Source organism: Neolamprologus brichardi, chromosome 19, assembly GCF_056152115.1.
Source record: "Neolamprologus brichardi isolate AB-2024 chromosome 19, ASM5615211v1, whole genome shotgun sequence".
Classification (NCBI taxonomy): Eukaryota; Metazoa; Chordata; class Actinopteri; order Cichliformes; family Cichlidae; genus Neolamprologus; species Neolamprologus brichardi.
Genome location: NC_142122.1, coordinates 12310058 through 12328874, shown reverse-complemented (window position 1 = coordinate 12328874; position 18817 = coordinate 12310058). Strand labels below are relative to the sequence as shown.

The window sequence follows — 18817 nt, the reverse complement described above, 5'->3', positions numbered from 1 at the left end:
CTGGTGTGGTTTTCTGTTGCTGTTAGCTCATCTGTTTCAAGGTGTGATGTGTTGTGTGTTCACGTTGAAATGAAAAACTTTCAAAAATACAGATTTACAAATAATGTTGCTAAAGTAAAAGCTTTAATTTTTTAACTCTTTCCTTCACCTGAATTGTTTCCATTAGGAATTTAAGGTGAACTTGTTCAATAAATACAGATACAGTCACACAAGCAGATATTAAAATAACATAATTTTACTGAACTGATAAGAAAATGAGCTGTAGGTAGCGCAAAATCCTGATATGAGGAAAGGAACAGAAAGGACCTACTGCCCACCAAAAAAATAAAAAACAAATGCGGAAGGGGGAGTGACAGTTGTATAGAAGCACAGGGCTGACTCTGGGCGCAGGTCCAAGAATTAGGAAATGGCCAAAATCACACTGCCAAGGAGGAAATACAAGGAGAACAAACAAGGTAAGGAATGATTTTGAGATCAGGCAACGCCAAAAGTCGAGTAAAAAAGAAAAAAAAAACATGCGGATAGTATTTGAGGAGCAAGATTTAAGAAGCTCATAAACATTTACAGTATTACTACTATTTCATTTAGATTGCTACTTTCTTTAGATATTTATGTTCACTTTTTTCTTTTTAATTGGGTTCTTTTTCTTTCTAATAAAGGCGTATAGGGCCACGTGAGGAAAAACAAAGTCGTAATTCTATTTCCAGAAAAACGGTTTTAGTACCAAGTAAGGAAATGATTTCTCTTTCAGTACACAAACGAACCACCTCTCCGGTCTGGTTTATTTTTGCGTGTTTTTCTGTTTGCAAACCGTGACAATGACTTGGTCACGCCCAGACAACAAAATCACGTAGAAAAAGAGCAGCAGAGGAGAAAGCTCAGAGTGCACTTGCCGATGCACGGATTCAAACTCTATTTCTCGACTGGTGGGCACAAACGGGGAACATACTGGCCACATTTCACCCTCGAGTGAGTTACCTGCGGAATGGTTAATAGTGGCTTTGAGCTGATGTTTGAATTAATACAAATATTCTAATTCGACCACTAATAGTGTTTATCTTCTATTCGAGGAGACTAAATAGCGCTTCTTGTGTCCTAGCATTTGTACCATACACACATTAGTGACTTCGTTGTATTTTATGGCGTTATTTCTGTGCCACTATTCTGAGCGCACATAAAAAAAAAATGAGCGCACGTAAAAAAAAAAAAAAAAAGCTTGCAGGTGCAAATGTTGTATTTTGAGGAGAAATTTATTTTGAGCAAAGAAAAGCTAAATCTGAGTGAAAAAAATTCATTGCTGCGAGCAAAAAATGTATTTCCGTGTTTGCTATTATCCATACACACACAAACACATATAGTGATGGGATTTCCGGCTCTTTTTAGAGAACCGGATCTTTCGGTTCGAGTCACTAAAAAGAGTCGGCTCTTTTGGCTCCGAACCGGCTCTTCAGGTTGTTTTGTTGCCTTAATTAATTTATTATTAACAATAATATAAAATTATGCACAAAAGGAACTACTAATGTAAAAAAAAAAAGTGGTTTTATTTATATATAAATATATGTGGTGGCCCCTAAAGACAAAATACGTACAAACTCCAAAAAGCACGTACAAACTCCAAAACACATTTCTAGCTTTAACTGAACTTCCAAAACAGAGCTACCTAGATTACTTAAATTACACAATTGAAAGCATATGTGTATTGTTTGTGTATTTATACACAAGCATTCATATATATTCAAATAATTTAAACAAATGTTCATTTACCTGTTATTACCACACACCAAATCCAGTTGTTGGTACTTGCTGGCTTGTGTAGCCACTAGGCAACAAAAGGTCAACACTGTGCCTAGCATTCTGGAGCACTTCTGTTGTGTTTTGTACGTGTTTTGAGTTTTTATGTGCTTCTGAGTTTTTACGTGTTTTGGAGTTTGTACGTGCTTCAGAGTTCGGACATGTTTTGAAGTTTGTATGTGCTTTGTCTGTAGGGGCCACCGTAAATATACTTTTATTTATTCACTCCACATAAAATGTAATAAATAATTCATATAATACAAAAACCAACTATTCACATTTCAACTTTTAACTGTTTAAATTTTCAGCTTTTTCCTTTTACACATTTAAAGTGAAACAACACAAAACAATGCAAACCACAACACAATTAAATATAAATTAAAATATGAAAACAAAAAGAAGATGCATATTCTCTGTCATATAGACCTGCATGAATAAACTTTCTGAATCCTTTATCATCCGCAACTGAAAATAGTTGTGGATGATTACTATACCTTTCTAATGACGTGAACAGCTCGCGTCGTTCACGTCAAAGATCCGGCTCTAAGAGCCATTTCGATCACAACCGACACATCACACAATAGCAGCCTCTCTCGCTCAGTTTTTGCATTTGCGCTCTCAACATTTCTGCCCATGCACTCAACTCTTTCTGTACACCGTTATATTTGTGCCACAAAACCAGCCAATCACAGACTTGGATGCAAAAAAATCTGATTGGCTGTTCTGGTCTCCAATCAACTCGAAATGAGGAAATGCAATATCCCAGAATCCATTTCGTCCAAAACTCAAACAAGGCAGTGGCGGAAGAACACAGAGGGGCGGAGTTTGAAATATTACTCTTTGTGGGTCATAAAATAAATTTGTAAGATATTTTCATGCGAGAATGGTGCTGTGTAAACTTCAAATACCTGCTCGATTTATCAAGACATTGCACGCGAGCAACACATTGCGAGCGAACGCAAATGCAAAAACTGAGCGAGAGGGGCTGCTATTGTGTGCTATTGTGTGTGTGTATGGATAATAGCAAACACTGAAATACATTTTTGCACGCAGCAATTAATTTTGTTCACTCAAATTCAGCTTTCTTTGCTCAAAATAAATTTCTCCTCAAAATACAACACTTGCACCTGCAAACTTTTTTTTACCTGCGCTCAATTTCTTTTTTTTTTTACGTGTGCTCAGAATACTGGCACAAAAATAATGCCATACTCGGCCTTCCTTGTCTTTCCTGCTTGGCTTCTCGTGTCTTTTGGGTTTGTTTTTTTTATGATTTTATGGCTGGCCGACATGATAGACAATGGCAGGGCTGTGAGTACTCAGACTGATTTTGAGATCAGTTCTTCAGCAACAACAGTTCAACAACAATGCATTAAATACAGTTCTGTGTGAAGTTGAATCAATTGAAATTGATCGACCCATAACAAAGCTGTCTGATGATCCAAAAGACCTAGAGTCATTTACTCCAAATCACATCCTCCTGATACATGAATACCTGCCTTTGTTACACGAGAGACAACAAGACAACCAAAAGAGGAATCTAAAACCTGGGTATATAGTTATTTTAATGGGTTCTTCTGTCTCCCGAGATTCTTGGCCCCTTAGACATGTTCGTGAAACCATTCATGATAAAAATGGACTTTAAAAACAAAGACCAACATTCTTGAAATCCCTGTAACTAAACTTTGTCTTTTACATTTGTTAGGAGAAAAACCTCAGGAAAGCAAAGAATCACGGGCCCAGAGTTAATTCATGTACATGGACGATTCCTGTGCAGGAATGCGTGCCAGGCATCTGCTCAAACTTTATTATATACTGTCTTACTCACGTAACACTCATGGGTGGAGTACAAGTTAGGAAAAAACAACTTCTTATCTGGTGATTGCATACGAGGCTGCACAGGATGCAGCCTTGCAAGACAAGGAGGAACAAGTTGATTAACGATCTTGTAGTGGGTTAAAACAATACATGTGGGTGTTGTCTAAACTTGAGCAACTTCCTCATGTGGTCACTTTGTTCAAGTTAAAGAATTTGCTGACACGCTATGTACACGCATTTCTGTGAAATTCAAATAAGCTAAACACAAACATTTATCACTGTTGAATATTAATAAAATTCAAAATCTTTTAACATTCCCTCCTGTTTTTAGCAGATTTGAATTGTACAGCAAAACACATATCATTTATCAGGACATAGCTTCTTACAACATGTATTTTCAGTTAGTTCGTCATAGAATGCATTTGCTGGTTTTTATGGGCAACTTAGACACTTGTATCAGAGTTTACATCATAGTCATCACTATCATCATTGTCATAGTTAATGTCGTCTTCTGGCCTTTATTAATCTTCATGGATGCGTTCAAGAACAGCCCAAATCGATATTCTAATGTCTCTATTCTTAAAGTATGTTTTCCAGTCCCTATTAATGGGAAAAGGGCGTGGAGAACTTTCTGTCCTGTGATAGGAATACTTATGACTCTTCTACTGCAGAAAAAAACCCTCTGTGGAAAGGGTGCTGGGTCCAGTTATCTTACTGCTGTTATGATCCCAGCAGTCTTCAGAGTGTCATCGTATGCACAGTACAGTGACACAGCATTAGGTGATGTTCATAGGAAACTGCTGTCATCACCACCATAGCTTCTGGTTCCTGTGCTTTTCACAGAATCATGATGTCATCCTCGGACTCCCCCTGCGCTGTCGATGGAGCTTGGCACGCTCCCCTCATCCTTCAGGTGCCCGTCTGTTGTCCAAAATTTCCTCTGTTGGCCTCTGGAAATCCCCCTTGGCACAGTTCTCATTCCAACGCAGCTTCGTGGTCCTTGCTGCGGCTCCAAAGTCTAATCTCATGATGGGCCCCAACCAGCTCGACCTTTGACCTCAACCACTGCCTGGGCTGTCAGCTATGCCTGGAATGGTTCTTGCTTCTCACCGGGCCTCTGAAGATTTCTCAGGAGATGGCTGCTGCACCTGTATTTCCTTGCTAGGAGGAAAAACTTCTATTTGGAGAGCATGTCAACAATCATCAAACCACATTCTTTAGTTCAGTGAACTTCACTTATAGGCCATCAAAGCCTCATCTGAACATGGATGCACCACTTGCATAGGTTTAATACCCGTTGAATGAACTGTTAATCACACAAATCACTGCAAAAATCATATAAAACATAGTTTAATGTTAATTCATTGTTTCATGTTAATCTTGGGCCCCTCTTCTTGACGCATGGACACTCCCATGAGTCAACTCATCAAAACCAGATTCCTGTCTTAAAGAAAAAGGTTAGCTAGATCATGTCCCAGGCAATATAAGGGCATCTCCTCCTCTGGAGCAGCACCACCCCGGACCTATAATCCTGCAATAAAAGATGTTAGTGTGATTTGCATATTAAGTTTGCTTAAAAACTGGCTCCGCCAGGAGCCTGCATACACACCATCATGGCCTGAAAAACAAGATCTGGAAGTGAAATCAAACTTCACACTTATAAACAATTATATCATAAGAGTGATAAAGCATTCAACATCAGCAAGACAAGTATCAGGTGCAGGTTTTTTCAAATCAGTAAACTACAATTATTTCCATAATTTGCCTCAGACATGGATCATCCCATGTACTCAGTCAACATTAATGTAATCGCTGACTTCCCTTAAGCAAAGTCACTCAACTCATCAATCAGTATGAGCTCAATGGTGGTCAGCTAATGAGCCCTATATTAAATTATTCCATAAACACTGCATCTCTTATTTGTTTTTCTCATGTCACTTGTCCGCTTCTGCTGAATTCTCTACATGTACTCTTAGAAAAACAAACATTAGCAATACACATTGACCACGCAGGTCGACAGGTTCCAGAGGTGCCATAAAAAGACCATAAAGTTAGCCATCCATAGCTGTGGAAAGAATGTTATTCACATCATCAAAGTAACCTTCACATTTTCCCCAAAACACAGTGTAACAGCATCACCACTCATAACCTGTAAACACAGTTTTCTTCACACATAAACCCAGAAATCCTGCTGTAGTAAAACATTAACTAGTTGTCCTGGTATAATTCACATGATCAAGTCACATGAAGAACTGTAATGCTGTAGAAAAGAAATGTAAATGTTAGCGCTGCGCAGGTGTATACACTCTTTCTCACAGTAATCTCTGTGAGCAACACAAACCCATGAATAACACACCCCTGGTAGATTCACAAACACAGAAAGTGGCATTTAAAAGTTAAATCGGTATGCAACCTCAGATGTTGCTGTCATCTTTCTGCTCCTGTAAAAAGAAACACGTAAATTCATCCATCCTTTTGGCCTGTCTAGGTGGAGGTTAACTTTGAGTCGTGGTCAAGTCTTGTCAGCTTTTACCAGTCAGTCAGTTTGTTTTTATTTCCATTTATTCATTCATTCATTCATCCATTCTTTCTTTGCTGATAGTGGCAAAATGACGTCATCTCAAAAGAAAAAGAAGAATTTTAGATCGGATTACCTCGCTGAATCCTTTTTAGGCAGGGACTCTCTTTTCTAATCGTCCCAAATAAGTGGCTTTCTCCTGAGCCCATTTTAATGTGGAGAAACTCACTTGTAACAATTTTCTTGACGACTTTTCGTATAGCGCTTCTAATCGTGCAGATCTGCTCAAACAGAGATTATCGAACAAAACTTTCAGTGCACTGTGAAAGTATCAAAATAAAAAGGCCTTGTTACGTTATGACACAAGCTCCTCATCTCAGGAGGGTAAATCATACCATTAGCATGGTTTATCATACCATCATACTAATTGGCAGGCTCAACTTCACAACAAAAGAAAAATCATCAGCTAGATTCACTCCAAACCAACCATCAGCTGCACAACACACAACATAAGCCTAATATGTTATTAGCTATGAGTTTAATCCCCAGGTTTGTGCTTCTCACTCATTTAGGCCACACACACCCATTTTATTCAGTTTTCCTTTTTTCCCGTCATCATAAAACATGTGACATGTTGTCATGCACTTCACAAAAGAAGTTTGTTCTGACGTATTCAGAGTTGTGTATCTAGGTACAGGATACACTCGCACATCAAAACAGGAAACTCAGTGTTTTAGAGTCTCCACTCTAACAAACTCCAGCACATCTCATTCACTCGTGCTAAAATTCAGTCACCTTTCCTCAATCTAAGAACGATCAATTAAATTTGCATATCAGCTATTAACCCACTAAGATGACAGGACAACAGAAATGCATATTCAAAATGTTATCACAAAAATAGAATTTCCCTCATACAGTAAATTACTTGTGCTGCATCAATCAAGCAGAAAACAGCTCCCAATTTACTGTATTAACAACTAAATTTATTGTCTGATCACTGGTTGGTCAAACCAGAATCTTTTTTCCCACAAAAGTTAAACTGTTGTCCTGCAACCTAGAGAGTCAAAAAAAAAATTTAATGGATAAATTCAGCATTTGATAACAAGTGTCTGTTAAATTCACACTATTTTAACACTGATGAGAGATAACAAGCTAATTTTCATTGCATGGGTGTTTGTGTTATTAGGCAGGTTTAATGCATGTCTGTGGAGCTGCATATCCAGCAGAGCATGTTCTTAAAGCTGCCTTTCCTACACATTTCTCTGCTATTATTTAATCATTTTGTAACTAATGTGCTATGAGTCCATTGATCTTTGCATCACACTAAGTGACTTGGACAAGATGGTAAACAGACTCACATGCTTAAGATGTTGTCTAATCTTCATGAGTTCTCTTGTATTTGGAAGTGTTAGTAGGGTTAATGCATGTTCTGCTTGTGTGTGTGTGATTTTGTATGTTTCTTTTTGCAGTGTTTCCTCTCCCACTTCAACAGTCCAATAGCAGGCAGTTCTCTTTCAGCTTTGTCCTGTGTTTCACTGTCTCTTCTTGCCATTTTCTCCAAAGGTGGCAAATGTCAAACTCCAACAGTCTCCTCACTTCTCCTCAAACGTTCTTTTCACATGCACAGTGAATTTGCAGCTTGTTGGGAACACAGTGCCATTCATCCAATCAGGCAGGATGATGGGTTTGCTCTTCTTCTCTGATGCTGTTTGTCCACACTGCTGCTGCTTGCTGGGACTCTTTGCCCAGGACTTTGCTGCTGTCTCTTTATCTGCCATGTTATTGCTCTTTGGAGCTGCATTCCTTGTCTTCAGGGAGGAGTGAGAGCTCGCTTGTGAGTTTGAGAGACACATGGTGCTGTAAATAAGTTAGCCAGAAACTTGGCCTGAATGTTTCTAATGATGTTAAACTATAACTTTCTTCCGACCGCTGCATGTGGAAAATTGATTCAGGTCTGCTTTTCACCTGAAAGTGACAAACTAAAACATTTTCATTATTATTATCACTGCTTAACCAACACACACAACTTTCTCTCTCTCTCTTTTTGTGAACTGTCCTTTCTTAAAAGCAGAAAATGAGATTGTAGTTGTTCTTGGCTGATAAACACAAAACCTTTTTCCTATGATTATTTTTCATCTACAATGTAAATTTTGTCTCTTTTTTACTCTTTTTTTTTTTTTCAATAGCTGGTGACCTGCAGAATCACCGCTCTCACAATCAGAGGCAATTACTTTTACACAGCGCACAAAAACACTGTGACGTCAGACACATTAACACTCACTTTTTTCATCTGCGTAAATAAATCATTTGGCCAATGGCATGTGCTATCGTGATCCATAAATATGATCACAAGTTTATTTAACTATTTTTCAACCCACCAAAACAAATAAACAAAAACATGATGCTGATGCTATGAACACTCTACACACATGAGTCAAGATGCAGGAAAACTGCTCACGGAAACTCTGCACATTCCAGTTATCACAGTTCTATTTCCCTCTCTTTGAAGAGTTCTCAGCCAGCTCCTGATCTGATAATGTGTAGCTTGCTCATCAGCTCAGAAAAGACCACAACGCAACCTCACACAGTGGTTGCGTGCTTTGCCCCACAGTGGCGAAGACTTGCACTTTCATATTCAATTCAGCTTCTCCGTCATGTAGTTTTCAGCCGTTTCATACAGGGTTCAGCATATTAGTTGTTTTCATAGGTGTGCTCTATATCTGAACCAAGACGACAGTCTTTCAAACAGGTCAAGTGCCTCTATACACGTAATTAGTTAAAATATTTACCTATGTCATTGTACTGAATTTGAGCAACCCTAAGCTTAATGCAGATTACTTTCAACAATTATCTACCTCACATCATAACTGACTGAGGTGCCTCTTCATATTAATATTATTTCATCATTAACACCAGTTTACAGGTTGTTATCCTTGCTATTATTAGTATGAATACATTAAAGATAAGTTCTAATGTAATTTTGCCGTTCGTTTATTTTTCATTATTCAGTCAGGTCTGTTTCCAACCCTTTTTAAACTGCTTTAAACTACTTTGATCTCCAATTTTCACTTGATGAGGGATTATTATGTTCTTCCTGATATGGGTGAAGGGTTGCATTTTCCTTCCCAGCTGGGACATTTTGTTTTCTTAGAATTTCTCCATCTACAAACACTAATTTGTCCGGCGCCTGGACATTTTTTCTCTAGCCACTGCTAGTCAGCAGTGAGTTTGGTGGGCTGATTACCCATTATCACACAACTGCAGAGCCGTCTCTGGCACGAGACGCAGGGGTGGTTGCTGACATGCCCTTCTACTTCGTGCTAATCACAAAGTGGTGTCAGTTTTATGGGATGAAACCCAACCTTTCCCCTTTGTCACCAGTACTTGAGCTTCTTACAGTAAATAAAAAGACAGTAACAATGGAAGTAGTTCAGCAACTTATGTTTCAACTGCTGTAAAAAATCACTTACTTCCGACACACAGAAAACACAGACATTTACACACAGTCGCGCAGATCCTTACGGCGGATCACTCCTAAACCCTTACGGCGGGTGAGACCTTTAACGTGTTTTACTTTACAATCCTTTCGGCGGATTAGTCCTATGAACCCTTACAGTGGGTCAACCTTATTACACGTATTTTTAGAAATCCGTACAGTGGATTAGACTGTCAAACCCTTTCAGCGGGTGAAACCTATTTCCGTTTTACGCGAGTGTGATTGAGTGGATTCTTTACCTTTCCAAGATCTCTCCGTCTATGTTTGAGGTCTTTCACTGGATCCCAGCGCTGTGGACCGCTTAACCGGCCTGAACCCAAATTTTTTACGTCCCAGGACTTTCACTCCTTCCTAGAGGAGGCTGTCGACAGTCTGCAGTGCGGGCTCCCCACGGCGACAGGATACAGGTAGATCTCTGGTTTGGAGTCACAACAATCGAGTTGCTTTTTCCAACTCCGGCTCGGAAGACCAAGAAATGTTAGGAGAAAAACCTCAGGAAAGCAAAGAATCACGGGCCCAGAGTTAATTCATGTACATGGACGATTCCTGTGCAGGAATGCGCGCCAGGCATCTGCTCAAACTTTATTATATACTGTCTTACTCACGTAACACTCATGGGTGGAGTACAAGTTAGGAAAAAACAACTTCTTATCTGGTGATTGCATACGAGGCTGCACAGGATGCAGCCTTGCAAGACAAGGAGGAACAAGTTGATTAACGATCTTGTAGTGGGTTAAAACAATACATGTGGGTGTTGTCTAAACTTGAGCAACTTCCTCATGTGGTCACTTTGTTCAAGTTAAAGAATTTGCTGACACGCTATGTACAGGCATTTCTGTGAAATTCAAATAAGCTAAACATAAACATTTATCACTGTTGAATATTAATAAAATTCAAAATCTTTTAACAACATTAGACTGTAGTTTAAAAGTGTATTTAAGTGCTTTTATTTTATTTTATTTTTTGTGTGTGTGTCTAAAATGGAAGTACTTTGTTTTTAATTTGGCTCCTTATTTGCTTTATAATTAGAATTGTCATGTCTGACAGCCATTGCACTTAGGGCCTGGTGTGTAGGAGCCATTTTTGTGTTTTGCTTATTACCTTATGTGCGCCTCTAGGTGTCACTTTTTGTATTTGTAAATGATTGTATGGGAGGTAGAACATTTAATTAGGGTCAGGTGTTGCTGGTTGGAAGGACCAAACAGTTTGTGACTGCGGTGATTTATGTTGGATGATGTTGGATCTTACGATCAACTTTGAAATATCAAATGCAATCAATGGTGATTGCTTAGACTGCTTAAACTGACAAGGTAAATACAGCTGGAGTTATTGACTGGACTTCCTTGTCAACTTCACCAGTCATACACCTCAGTGGCTTCAAGCGTAGGCTTAGCCTGTACACCTGTTATATGGTTGTATTTGTATTTGACTCTCACATTAAGGGGTTTCGGGGTGAAAAGGTTAATGTTCATCCTCAATCTTCGTTCTGCAAATTTGTTTGTATTATCTTAACCATAGCTCTGTAGCTAGCCATTCTATGCCAGCTAGCCCAACTTCATAAAGCATACAAACACTGGTGCTGTTTAATTTACTGTTTTAAGAAATCCGTCAGTCAGAAGGATGATCTGATATCGTCGTGTTGGTGTTGTTCCCAGATCATCATGAAAATGTTGTTCCAGGTTCAACATTGCAAGTGACCAATCACATTGTTGTGACGTCATTCTTTTGCGCGCCAAGCCATTTGTGCATTTATGAACTTCCAATGTTGCAAGGACAATATCAATTCTGCTTACCGTTTATTAAAGGGTTAGGGTCAGGGTCCGTTGATCGGCGGACAGAGGCGGTTTCTCGCAGTTTTTTGTTTTACGGCGTTTTTTTCCCGAAGTCACAACATTGATTGGTCACTTGCAATGTTGATCCTGGAACAACATTTAGTATGATTATCTGGGAACAACACCAACATGACGATATCAGATCGTGCCAGTCGGATCATGGCATGTCATCTTTAGATTGAAACTGGCAAACTAACTTCCTGCTAACTTCAAACTCTCTTTCATGCATACCTGGATGTTTTGGGGTTTTTTTTGGTTTTTTTTTTTTGGTTTTTTTTTTTTTTTGCCTGTCCCATTTGGTTCTTTAGCCGTCAGAATTGTTGTCTGAAGACCAACAAGGATACCCAATGGATTTATTTTGCCAAATGGATCATCATGGCATTGCCGTATTGGTCCATTTGATCGACCTTTGTTTTTATTATTTATTTTATTTTATTTTCAGTTGTTACAGACGGGACAGACATGAGTGAGGGATAGGAAAGGGAGAAAGAAAGAGGAAGGAAAAGAAAAACAGAAGGGGAGAGGGACAGAGAGAAAGGGGGGAAAAAAAATATATCTCCGGGATCACCTGTTGAGAGAAAAAGAATAGAAAACAAGCAAAAAAACCAAAACAAAACAAAGCAATATACTATACACAACACCATCGCATTAATCTACCTAAGTGTAAACAGCAGTAAATACTAAATATTGAATGTTGTTGTGCAGCACGCAGGACAGACAGCGCACAATGTGCTTTGAAGTAGCAGCCAAGAAAGGTGTGATTTAAGTCTACAAACAGTGAACACCTGTGTGCACACCTGTGTGGATCGGCGCGCTTGTATTCAAATGGTTTCCCCATGTAATGGTCTGCAAGAGGATGTAGAGAGCCATAGCCCTGTCCCTCAGGGCATGAAGCAGGCATGGAGGAGATCCAGGCCCCAGACATCCAGAGGTCCCAGAGTGCAAGAGCCCAAGGAGGACCACCGGAGGGGCATCCGTGCCACCTTCATGGGAAGGGCTGAGGATACCCAGGCGAGGGGTCACCCAGTAGCTACCGGGCAGAAACCAGAGGGGGCTGCACCGGCGTGCTTGTCGGCTCCGCCGGCAGCCAGCTGTGCCAGAGTGAACCGAGCCGCAGGCACAGAGGCCGGAGGCCCGAGGGCCCATTAACATCCATACCTGGATGTTAATGTTACTGTAACAGCTGGGAGGCAGCCACACTGATCATTTTATTGAAGATGAAATCATTTGGGCCACTTTTAACTCAGTGATACCACAGTGTTTGTTTTGGCTATGGGAATCAACGAAGAGTGGACCCAGGAATGGCTAATGATGTTGTTTTTATGCTTGCTGTGCAACCTGTGTCATGGGTGTCGCTCGCTGATTTTGATATCACATCATGAGGCATTCGTCACAATATTTGCAGCCGATTGTGTGGCTCTCGATTTCTCGTAACTTGGTGGGTTGTGTCACAGCTGGGTTGAAGACACAAATGTTTGAGTGTGTTAGTTTTTAATGATATTCCAGTACAGAAACTCGGATACAGTTATACAGAGGACGACGTTGCAGCTGTTTAAAAATTGGAGACTTTGTTAAAAACACTTTGGAAAAACTATTTGTTTCTGGTTTTTGATTTCTTCTCTTCCTACATCGGCACATTTGTGGCCAGCACCTATCATTCAGGAGAATTAAAAAGTCATAGATAGTGTCCTTTATTAATATCTACCAAGACAGATTAAGGCCAGATCTCACCCCAGTTATCCTATCTCTTAATTGTCTTTATCAGCTTATCAAATTTTGCTAGTTTTGAAACTAACCACAATTCTGTGTTCTGGTACAGGTTGGGAACTGGTTTCATCTCCACTGGCTGGATGGAGATGTTAAAGCGTTTTAAAAAGAAGTTGGTTCTTGTCTTCATCACTGCACTCTTCCTCTTTTTGGTCTTCACTGTGAAAACGCCCAGCACATACAAATCAATCCCAAAACCATTTGGGCGGCCAAGTGCTTGCTCCATGAGGATATCCGAGCAGATCATCACGCCGCTTAACAATACCAAGCACTTACTGGTGTCAGCCTACATGGACCAAAGAGTGAAGGATTTTGATATACGCATCATTGGCATATTTAGGAGAGACTCCATCCAACCCCTTCACTGCTTTTTCTGCTGTACTGGTTATTTGAGTAAAACCACTCCAGCAGCAATTTTCCAGCATCCAGATAACTTTGGTTTTCCCTTTGTCACTACGGATGTCATGTGTCAGATTCCTCAGAACTGCAATGCGAGACGTGTCACTCTCTTGACTACACCAGACAAAGAGAGTCCATCTACTGATCAATGGCTCCCAATAAGAAACAAAGACACAGTTGAACAGAAGGAAGAAAACATGCAGTTTGACTTCACAGTCTGCATCTCTAACCTCTTTGGTGACTACAACAATGTGCTTCAGTTTGCACAGACTCTGGAGATGTACAAGTGAGTACGGCAACACCACCACAAGCTACAAAGTCAAAAATGTGAAACAGCAGCTGGTCCTGACACACTATGAAACCTAACAAGCTCTGCAAAGGCTCCTCTTCAATGGAGTGTCTGGATTGTATCACATTGCACAGTTGTGTCCGTTACTCCTGTTGCTTCTGGACTTTTAAAAAAAGTGTAGTTGGACAGTGTCTTGCCCCTCAGAAGTCTATCACTTGGCATTAAATATTTATGGGAGCACGGTTTAAAATTCTGCAGGAGCTGTACGTCTTTTCAGACACTGTAGGAAAATGGATTTTAACACTGTAAACTGTGGATTTCCAGCTGTTCAGAACCAGTTAGGAATAGACAGTGTCCTTCCTACTTGAGAAACACCACAGACTACTCTTAATGATTATATTATTATTTTTTGTCTGTGTATTTTATCAGTCACATAGCTGCAAGCTATTGTGACAGGTACAGGCTAACACAGTATAAATAGTATAACACAGTATAAATATTATACTAAGGATAGAGAAATGACCAACTGTTTGCTATGTAAACCACAATTGTTTTTAGTTATCTGTTTTGTTTGCTGACAACGATGAACTAATTTGCCTTATTTTGTCCCAGGTTGCTGGGTGTGAACAGAGTGGTGATCTATAACACCAGCTGTGGTCCAGAGCTCAATCGCCTGTTGCAGAGTTACAGTGACGAGGGCTTTGTGGAAATGGTTCCTTGGCCCATTGACAAGCATCTGAATCCATCTCGTGGCTGGCTTCACTCAAAGCATGGAGGGGATTTGCATTACTATGGCCAACTGACCACACTTAATGAGTGCATTTACAGATCAATGGAGCGTTCTCGCTACGTCCTGTTGAATGACATTGATGAGATTATAATGCCATACCAGCACGATGACCTGATGTCTTTGATGAGCACGCTCCGAAATCAGCATCCAAATGTAGGCTGTTCTTGTAATGAATTTAAAAATACAGTTCATCAAAAATTCAGTATCCCATACCATAAGTAGTTGTATTTGACTTGTTTTTATCTGATTTGAAGGCAGGAGTGTTCCTTATTGAGAATCATATTTTCCCAAAGAAACACTTTGAGCCAAGTGGACGGTTTCACCTGCCTCAGTGGAACGGGGTGCCAGGAATTAATATTCTGGAGCACATCTACAGGGAGGACCCCGCCAGAAACATATACCATCCACACAAGATGATAGTTCGGCCAAGGTAAGCTGAATTTGTCAGACAGAAGATTTACTCTATTTAGGATACAGGTCTTTGGTTTACTTAATTATACATTTGACTGCAAGTTTAAAAAAATAAGTACCTTAGTTATTGAACTTCTAGGAAACCATGATAAGCATACAAGAAACATCAAAACTGGTTGGAACAACAGTTTGCTCCAAGTACAATAAACCTTAAGTCCCAGGTACAAAACACATTTAACAAAAGTTGATATTTTGTTGCCATCTAATTTGATTAACACTTGAACTTTCAGATTTGAAATGTGCCATATTGCTCATACAGAGCTAACACAAAATGTAAACATGAACCCAGGAAACAGAAACCTTGAGGGAAGGCTCCCTACGGGTTTCCTAAAGTTCACAGTTTAGAGAATGTCCGAACAACCTGAGGGTTATTTTTGCCAATTTTTCAGAGATCATCCCTTAAGGTATTGCCAGAAAACCCAGGGAACATTCACTAAGGGTCCCCCAAGACTGATTTGTGAAACTTTCAAAGATCCTTCAGGGCTCTTCTAAAGAGCAGGATCTTCAGTAATCAATGCATTTTAAAATCTTAACTCCAAGCAGTTAACTCTCTTGTGTTTTGTGTCACAGAATGGTGGAGGGGACTTCAGTCCATGAAGTGATCAAGAATTTTGGAGAATGCTACAAGGTTCCACTAGATGTTTGTCGGATCATTCATGTCCGTGTGGCTCTACAGGGATCATTAACCCTGGAGCAACTTAATGTGGATAAACGACTGTGGGACTTTCAGGAAAAACTCATTCCCAATGTGGACAAGGTGTTGAAGAGGGTGGGGATGCTGAACTTGACATAGAACTAATGGATAAGATGTAAAGGCACTACGATGGACACTTATTAAACACAGTGAATCAGATCATGAATGTGCATCTTTGAATCAGGGGCATTTGTGAATTTATTGTGTTATTGTTTTGTGAATAGTTTGCTTATTTTGCACCAAGTGCCAGTAAAATCCCTACACTTACCTGAATACTGCTTAATTGTTTACCTTGAATAACTACAAGCGTTTTGAAGGACACAGTGGTTCCAATGCTGTGTGATATGAATGTGACCATTTAAATAGTCCTTAATATAAAACTGTTGACTTGAAGAACTGCAAATATTTTAACTGTCCTGCCTATGCCACCTGAAGAGAGTATAAACATTTACTAAATCCACAATATAACGGCCCATAGAATTTGTCCAGTCGTCAGGTTGGAAGAATCAGAGATGGGGAAAGCATTTTTATCTGGGGTGGCTGTAGCTCAGGAGGTAGAGCAGGTCACCTATTAATTGTAAGGTCGGTGGTTCGATCCCGATCGAATCACCACAATATGCCAAGTATTCTTTGACAAGACAATAACGCTAAGTGTCTCTGTAATGTGTTAGATAGAAAGAGCTTAGAGAATAAAGTTTAAATACTATTTTGAGAGTAAAGTCAACATGTCAATACAAGGTCTTGAAAGACGAGGCCCTTCCTCCTAAGGTTTAAGGATAATGTTGGTAATATAAAGTTCTTATATATTTTATTATTTGTTGTGACCTTGACCCAATTTTCCCCAAAATGAAAGGCTCATGCTGTTATTGGTATGAACCATCACACACAGTTTGAAAATGATATCTTAGACCCGTATTTGCATTCCAGCCTTTACATTCATTGCATAATTTACATTCAATAACTAGAGACGGTTGTGTGAAGAAAGTAAATAAGCATTTTGTGAAATACTCAGAACAGCCAGATTGGCACCAACAACTATGACAGGTTCACTAAAAACACCTTTGTTCACCATTTAAATACTGTTTTGACTTCAGGGAGTTGTCTTGACCATGTCTATGTGCCTAAATGCAATGAGTTGCTGTTATTGCGTATTTTTTAAATGATTTATATATATATATATATATATATATTTTTTTTAAATCAAACAAACTGTGATCATTCATTTTGCTGTAACCAGCAAAATAAAATCTTTGTTTTTCTTTTTTCTCTTTGTTTTTGTGAGCAAATCAGGTGCATTGTAAAAGGTTAATTTTCTAGCATAAGGGAAGAATGGATGAATTCATAAATGAAGGAATGGTTGGATGGATGAATGAATGTATTCCTCTGGTTGTACAGGTCTCCTCTGTAACTACTGCAAATGATTATTTGAGGTTGGGAGGTATTTAAGCCAAATGATTACTTTTGTTTTCATTTAATGTTTAAGTGTGTATAACAAAGACAAAAGATAATTGCGATTCATTCTTTTCGAAAGCCATCGGTGTGGCATAGCATGCCATTTTCTTTGTATTCAGAGGACAGTTTTAAAAATGTATGTGGGGGTTTGGTTTTTGAGGGGATTGACAGCTTTTTTTTTAACAGTTGTGGGTGGATGACATTAAAAAAAAGTAATAATTTTCCTGTATTCACATTTCATGTCTTTTTATATTTCTACTCACCAACATTTAAAAAAGATGTTCTAGTATTAGCTTTTTATTAGTTGTTGTAGGAAGTAGTAGTTTTACAAATAAGCTTTTATGAAATGTAAGAAATTTCGGGAAATACTTTACATTAAAGTGCCAGGTAGCGTGACAGTATAGTACACTATATATGTATTATATATAGTATTGTTACCACATTGACAACTGTAAAGTGACAAATGCTAGCAAACCAAGTATTTTAATAACAATACAGCATTCGGTAACTTTCTACTAAAACTACATTTTTTTTCCTTGTCTATGTTCCCATAGCGCTGCCTTTTCAAACACAGCTTTCACCATGTTTTGCTTTTGCACCGTTTTCTGGCAACTGAATATCTCGACAGCTGCTTCCTGGTTTGGCTAGTTTGCATTTGGGATGCTCAGTATGGGTCTGCTCATCAAAATGTCACGGCTGTTGGATGTTTAGAGTTCAAATTCATTGCAATTTACATTACACAGTTTGTGCCAAAATACCGAGAAATATTTCATAATTTAACTATTGAAAATAACACAATCACATTTTTAGGTGGTCGTCATGCTGTAAGACATCAATAGAATTTTTTTTTTTTTTTTTTTTTTTTTTTTTAAATCCGGTGATTACTGCATATAGATTAAAATGGCACATAAGCTTCTCTTTGATTCATCTAATACAGGAATGGGGCAACTCCAGGCCTCGAGAGCCCATGTCCTGCAGGTTTTAGATGTGTCCTTGATCCAACACAGCTGATCAACATGTCTTGTAGTTCTCCAGAGGCCTGGTAATGAACTAATCATTTGATTTACCGGTAGGTGTGTTGACCCAGGGTGATATCTAAAACCTGCAGGACACCAGCCCTTGAGGCCTGGAGTTCCCCACCCCTGATCTGATAGGTTCACTGTTTTTGAGAAAGTAAGGAGATTAATAGAAACCCCATCCCTCGTATCTTCTTCCAGCAACGGCTCAAGGCTACTTAAAGAAATGTAAGCAAACCTGTTTTGACAAGTGGGGAAAAAAAGAAAACAAACAGCGCCACAGAAAGCTGCAACCATTTTCAAACTGACCACTTGGCAGCGTTATCAAAGTATCATTGTTCTGAAATGGTAAAATCCTTTTTTGAATAAAACAATGTTACCACACATCTATTTTTCAGGCCACGCCACTGCAAAGCAAATCCTTTCCCACTCACACAGAAAGGTTGACCCCACACACACTGGACACGGACACAGATAAAAAGCATCA

General features: G+C 39.2%; 1 protein-coding gene across 3 annotated transcripts; it reads left to right on the top strand.

The window, feature by feature from the left end:
* The first annotated feature begins 437 nt into the window (after nt 1–437).
* LOC102795577 (uncharacterized) lies at nt 438–16021 on the top strand. Of its 3 annotated transcripts, none has more exons than XM_087832675.1 (7): nt 438–455; nt 3494–3533; nt 9978–10027; nt 13272–13904; nt 14520–14850; nt 14952–15127; nt 15739–16021. In XM_087832675.1, the coding sequence occupies exons 4-7, from the start codon at nt 13303–13305 to the stop codon at nt 15959–15961; spliced, it is 1332 nt and encodes a 443-aa protein (XP_087688801.1). In that variant the 5' UTR covers nt 438–455; nt 3494–3533; nt 9978–10027; nt 13272–13302; the 3' UTR covers nt 15962–16021. The 3 variants fall into 3 exon arrangements, with proteins under 3 accessions (XP_087688801.1, XP_087688800.1, XP_087688802.1); XM_087832674.1 differs by lacking the exon at nt 438–455 and adding an exon at nt 877–969; XM_087832676.1 differs by lacking the exons at nt 438–455; nt 3494–3533; nt 9978–10027 and adding an exon at nt 898–969.
* The last annotated feature ends 2796 nt before the right edge of the window (nt 16022–18817 follow it).

Excerpts from the sequence above, each read along its gene's own strand:
- LOC102795577 (XM_087832674.1), top strand. The coding sequence starts at position 896 with ATGCACGGATTCAAACTCTATTTCTCGACTGGTGGGCACAAACGGGGA. Across the intron at positions 970-3,493 it reads TGGCCACATTTCACCCTCGA|GAGAAAAACCTCAGGAAAGC; the intron begins GTGAGTTACCTG and ends TACATTTGTTAG. Across the intron at positions 14,851-14,951 it reads TCCGAAATCAGCATCCAAAT|GCAGGAGTGTTCCTTATTGA; the intron begins GTAGGCTGTTCT and ends TCTGATTTGAAG.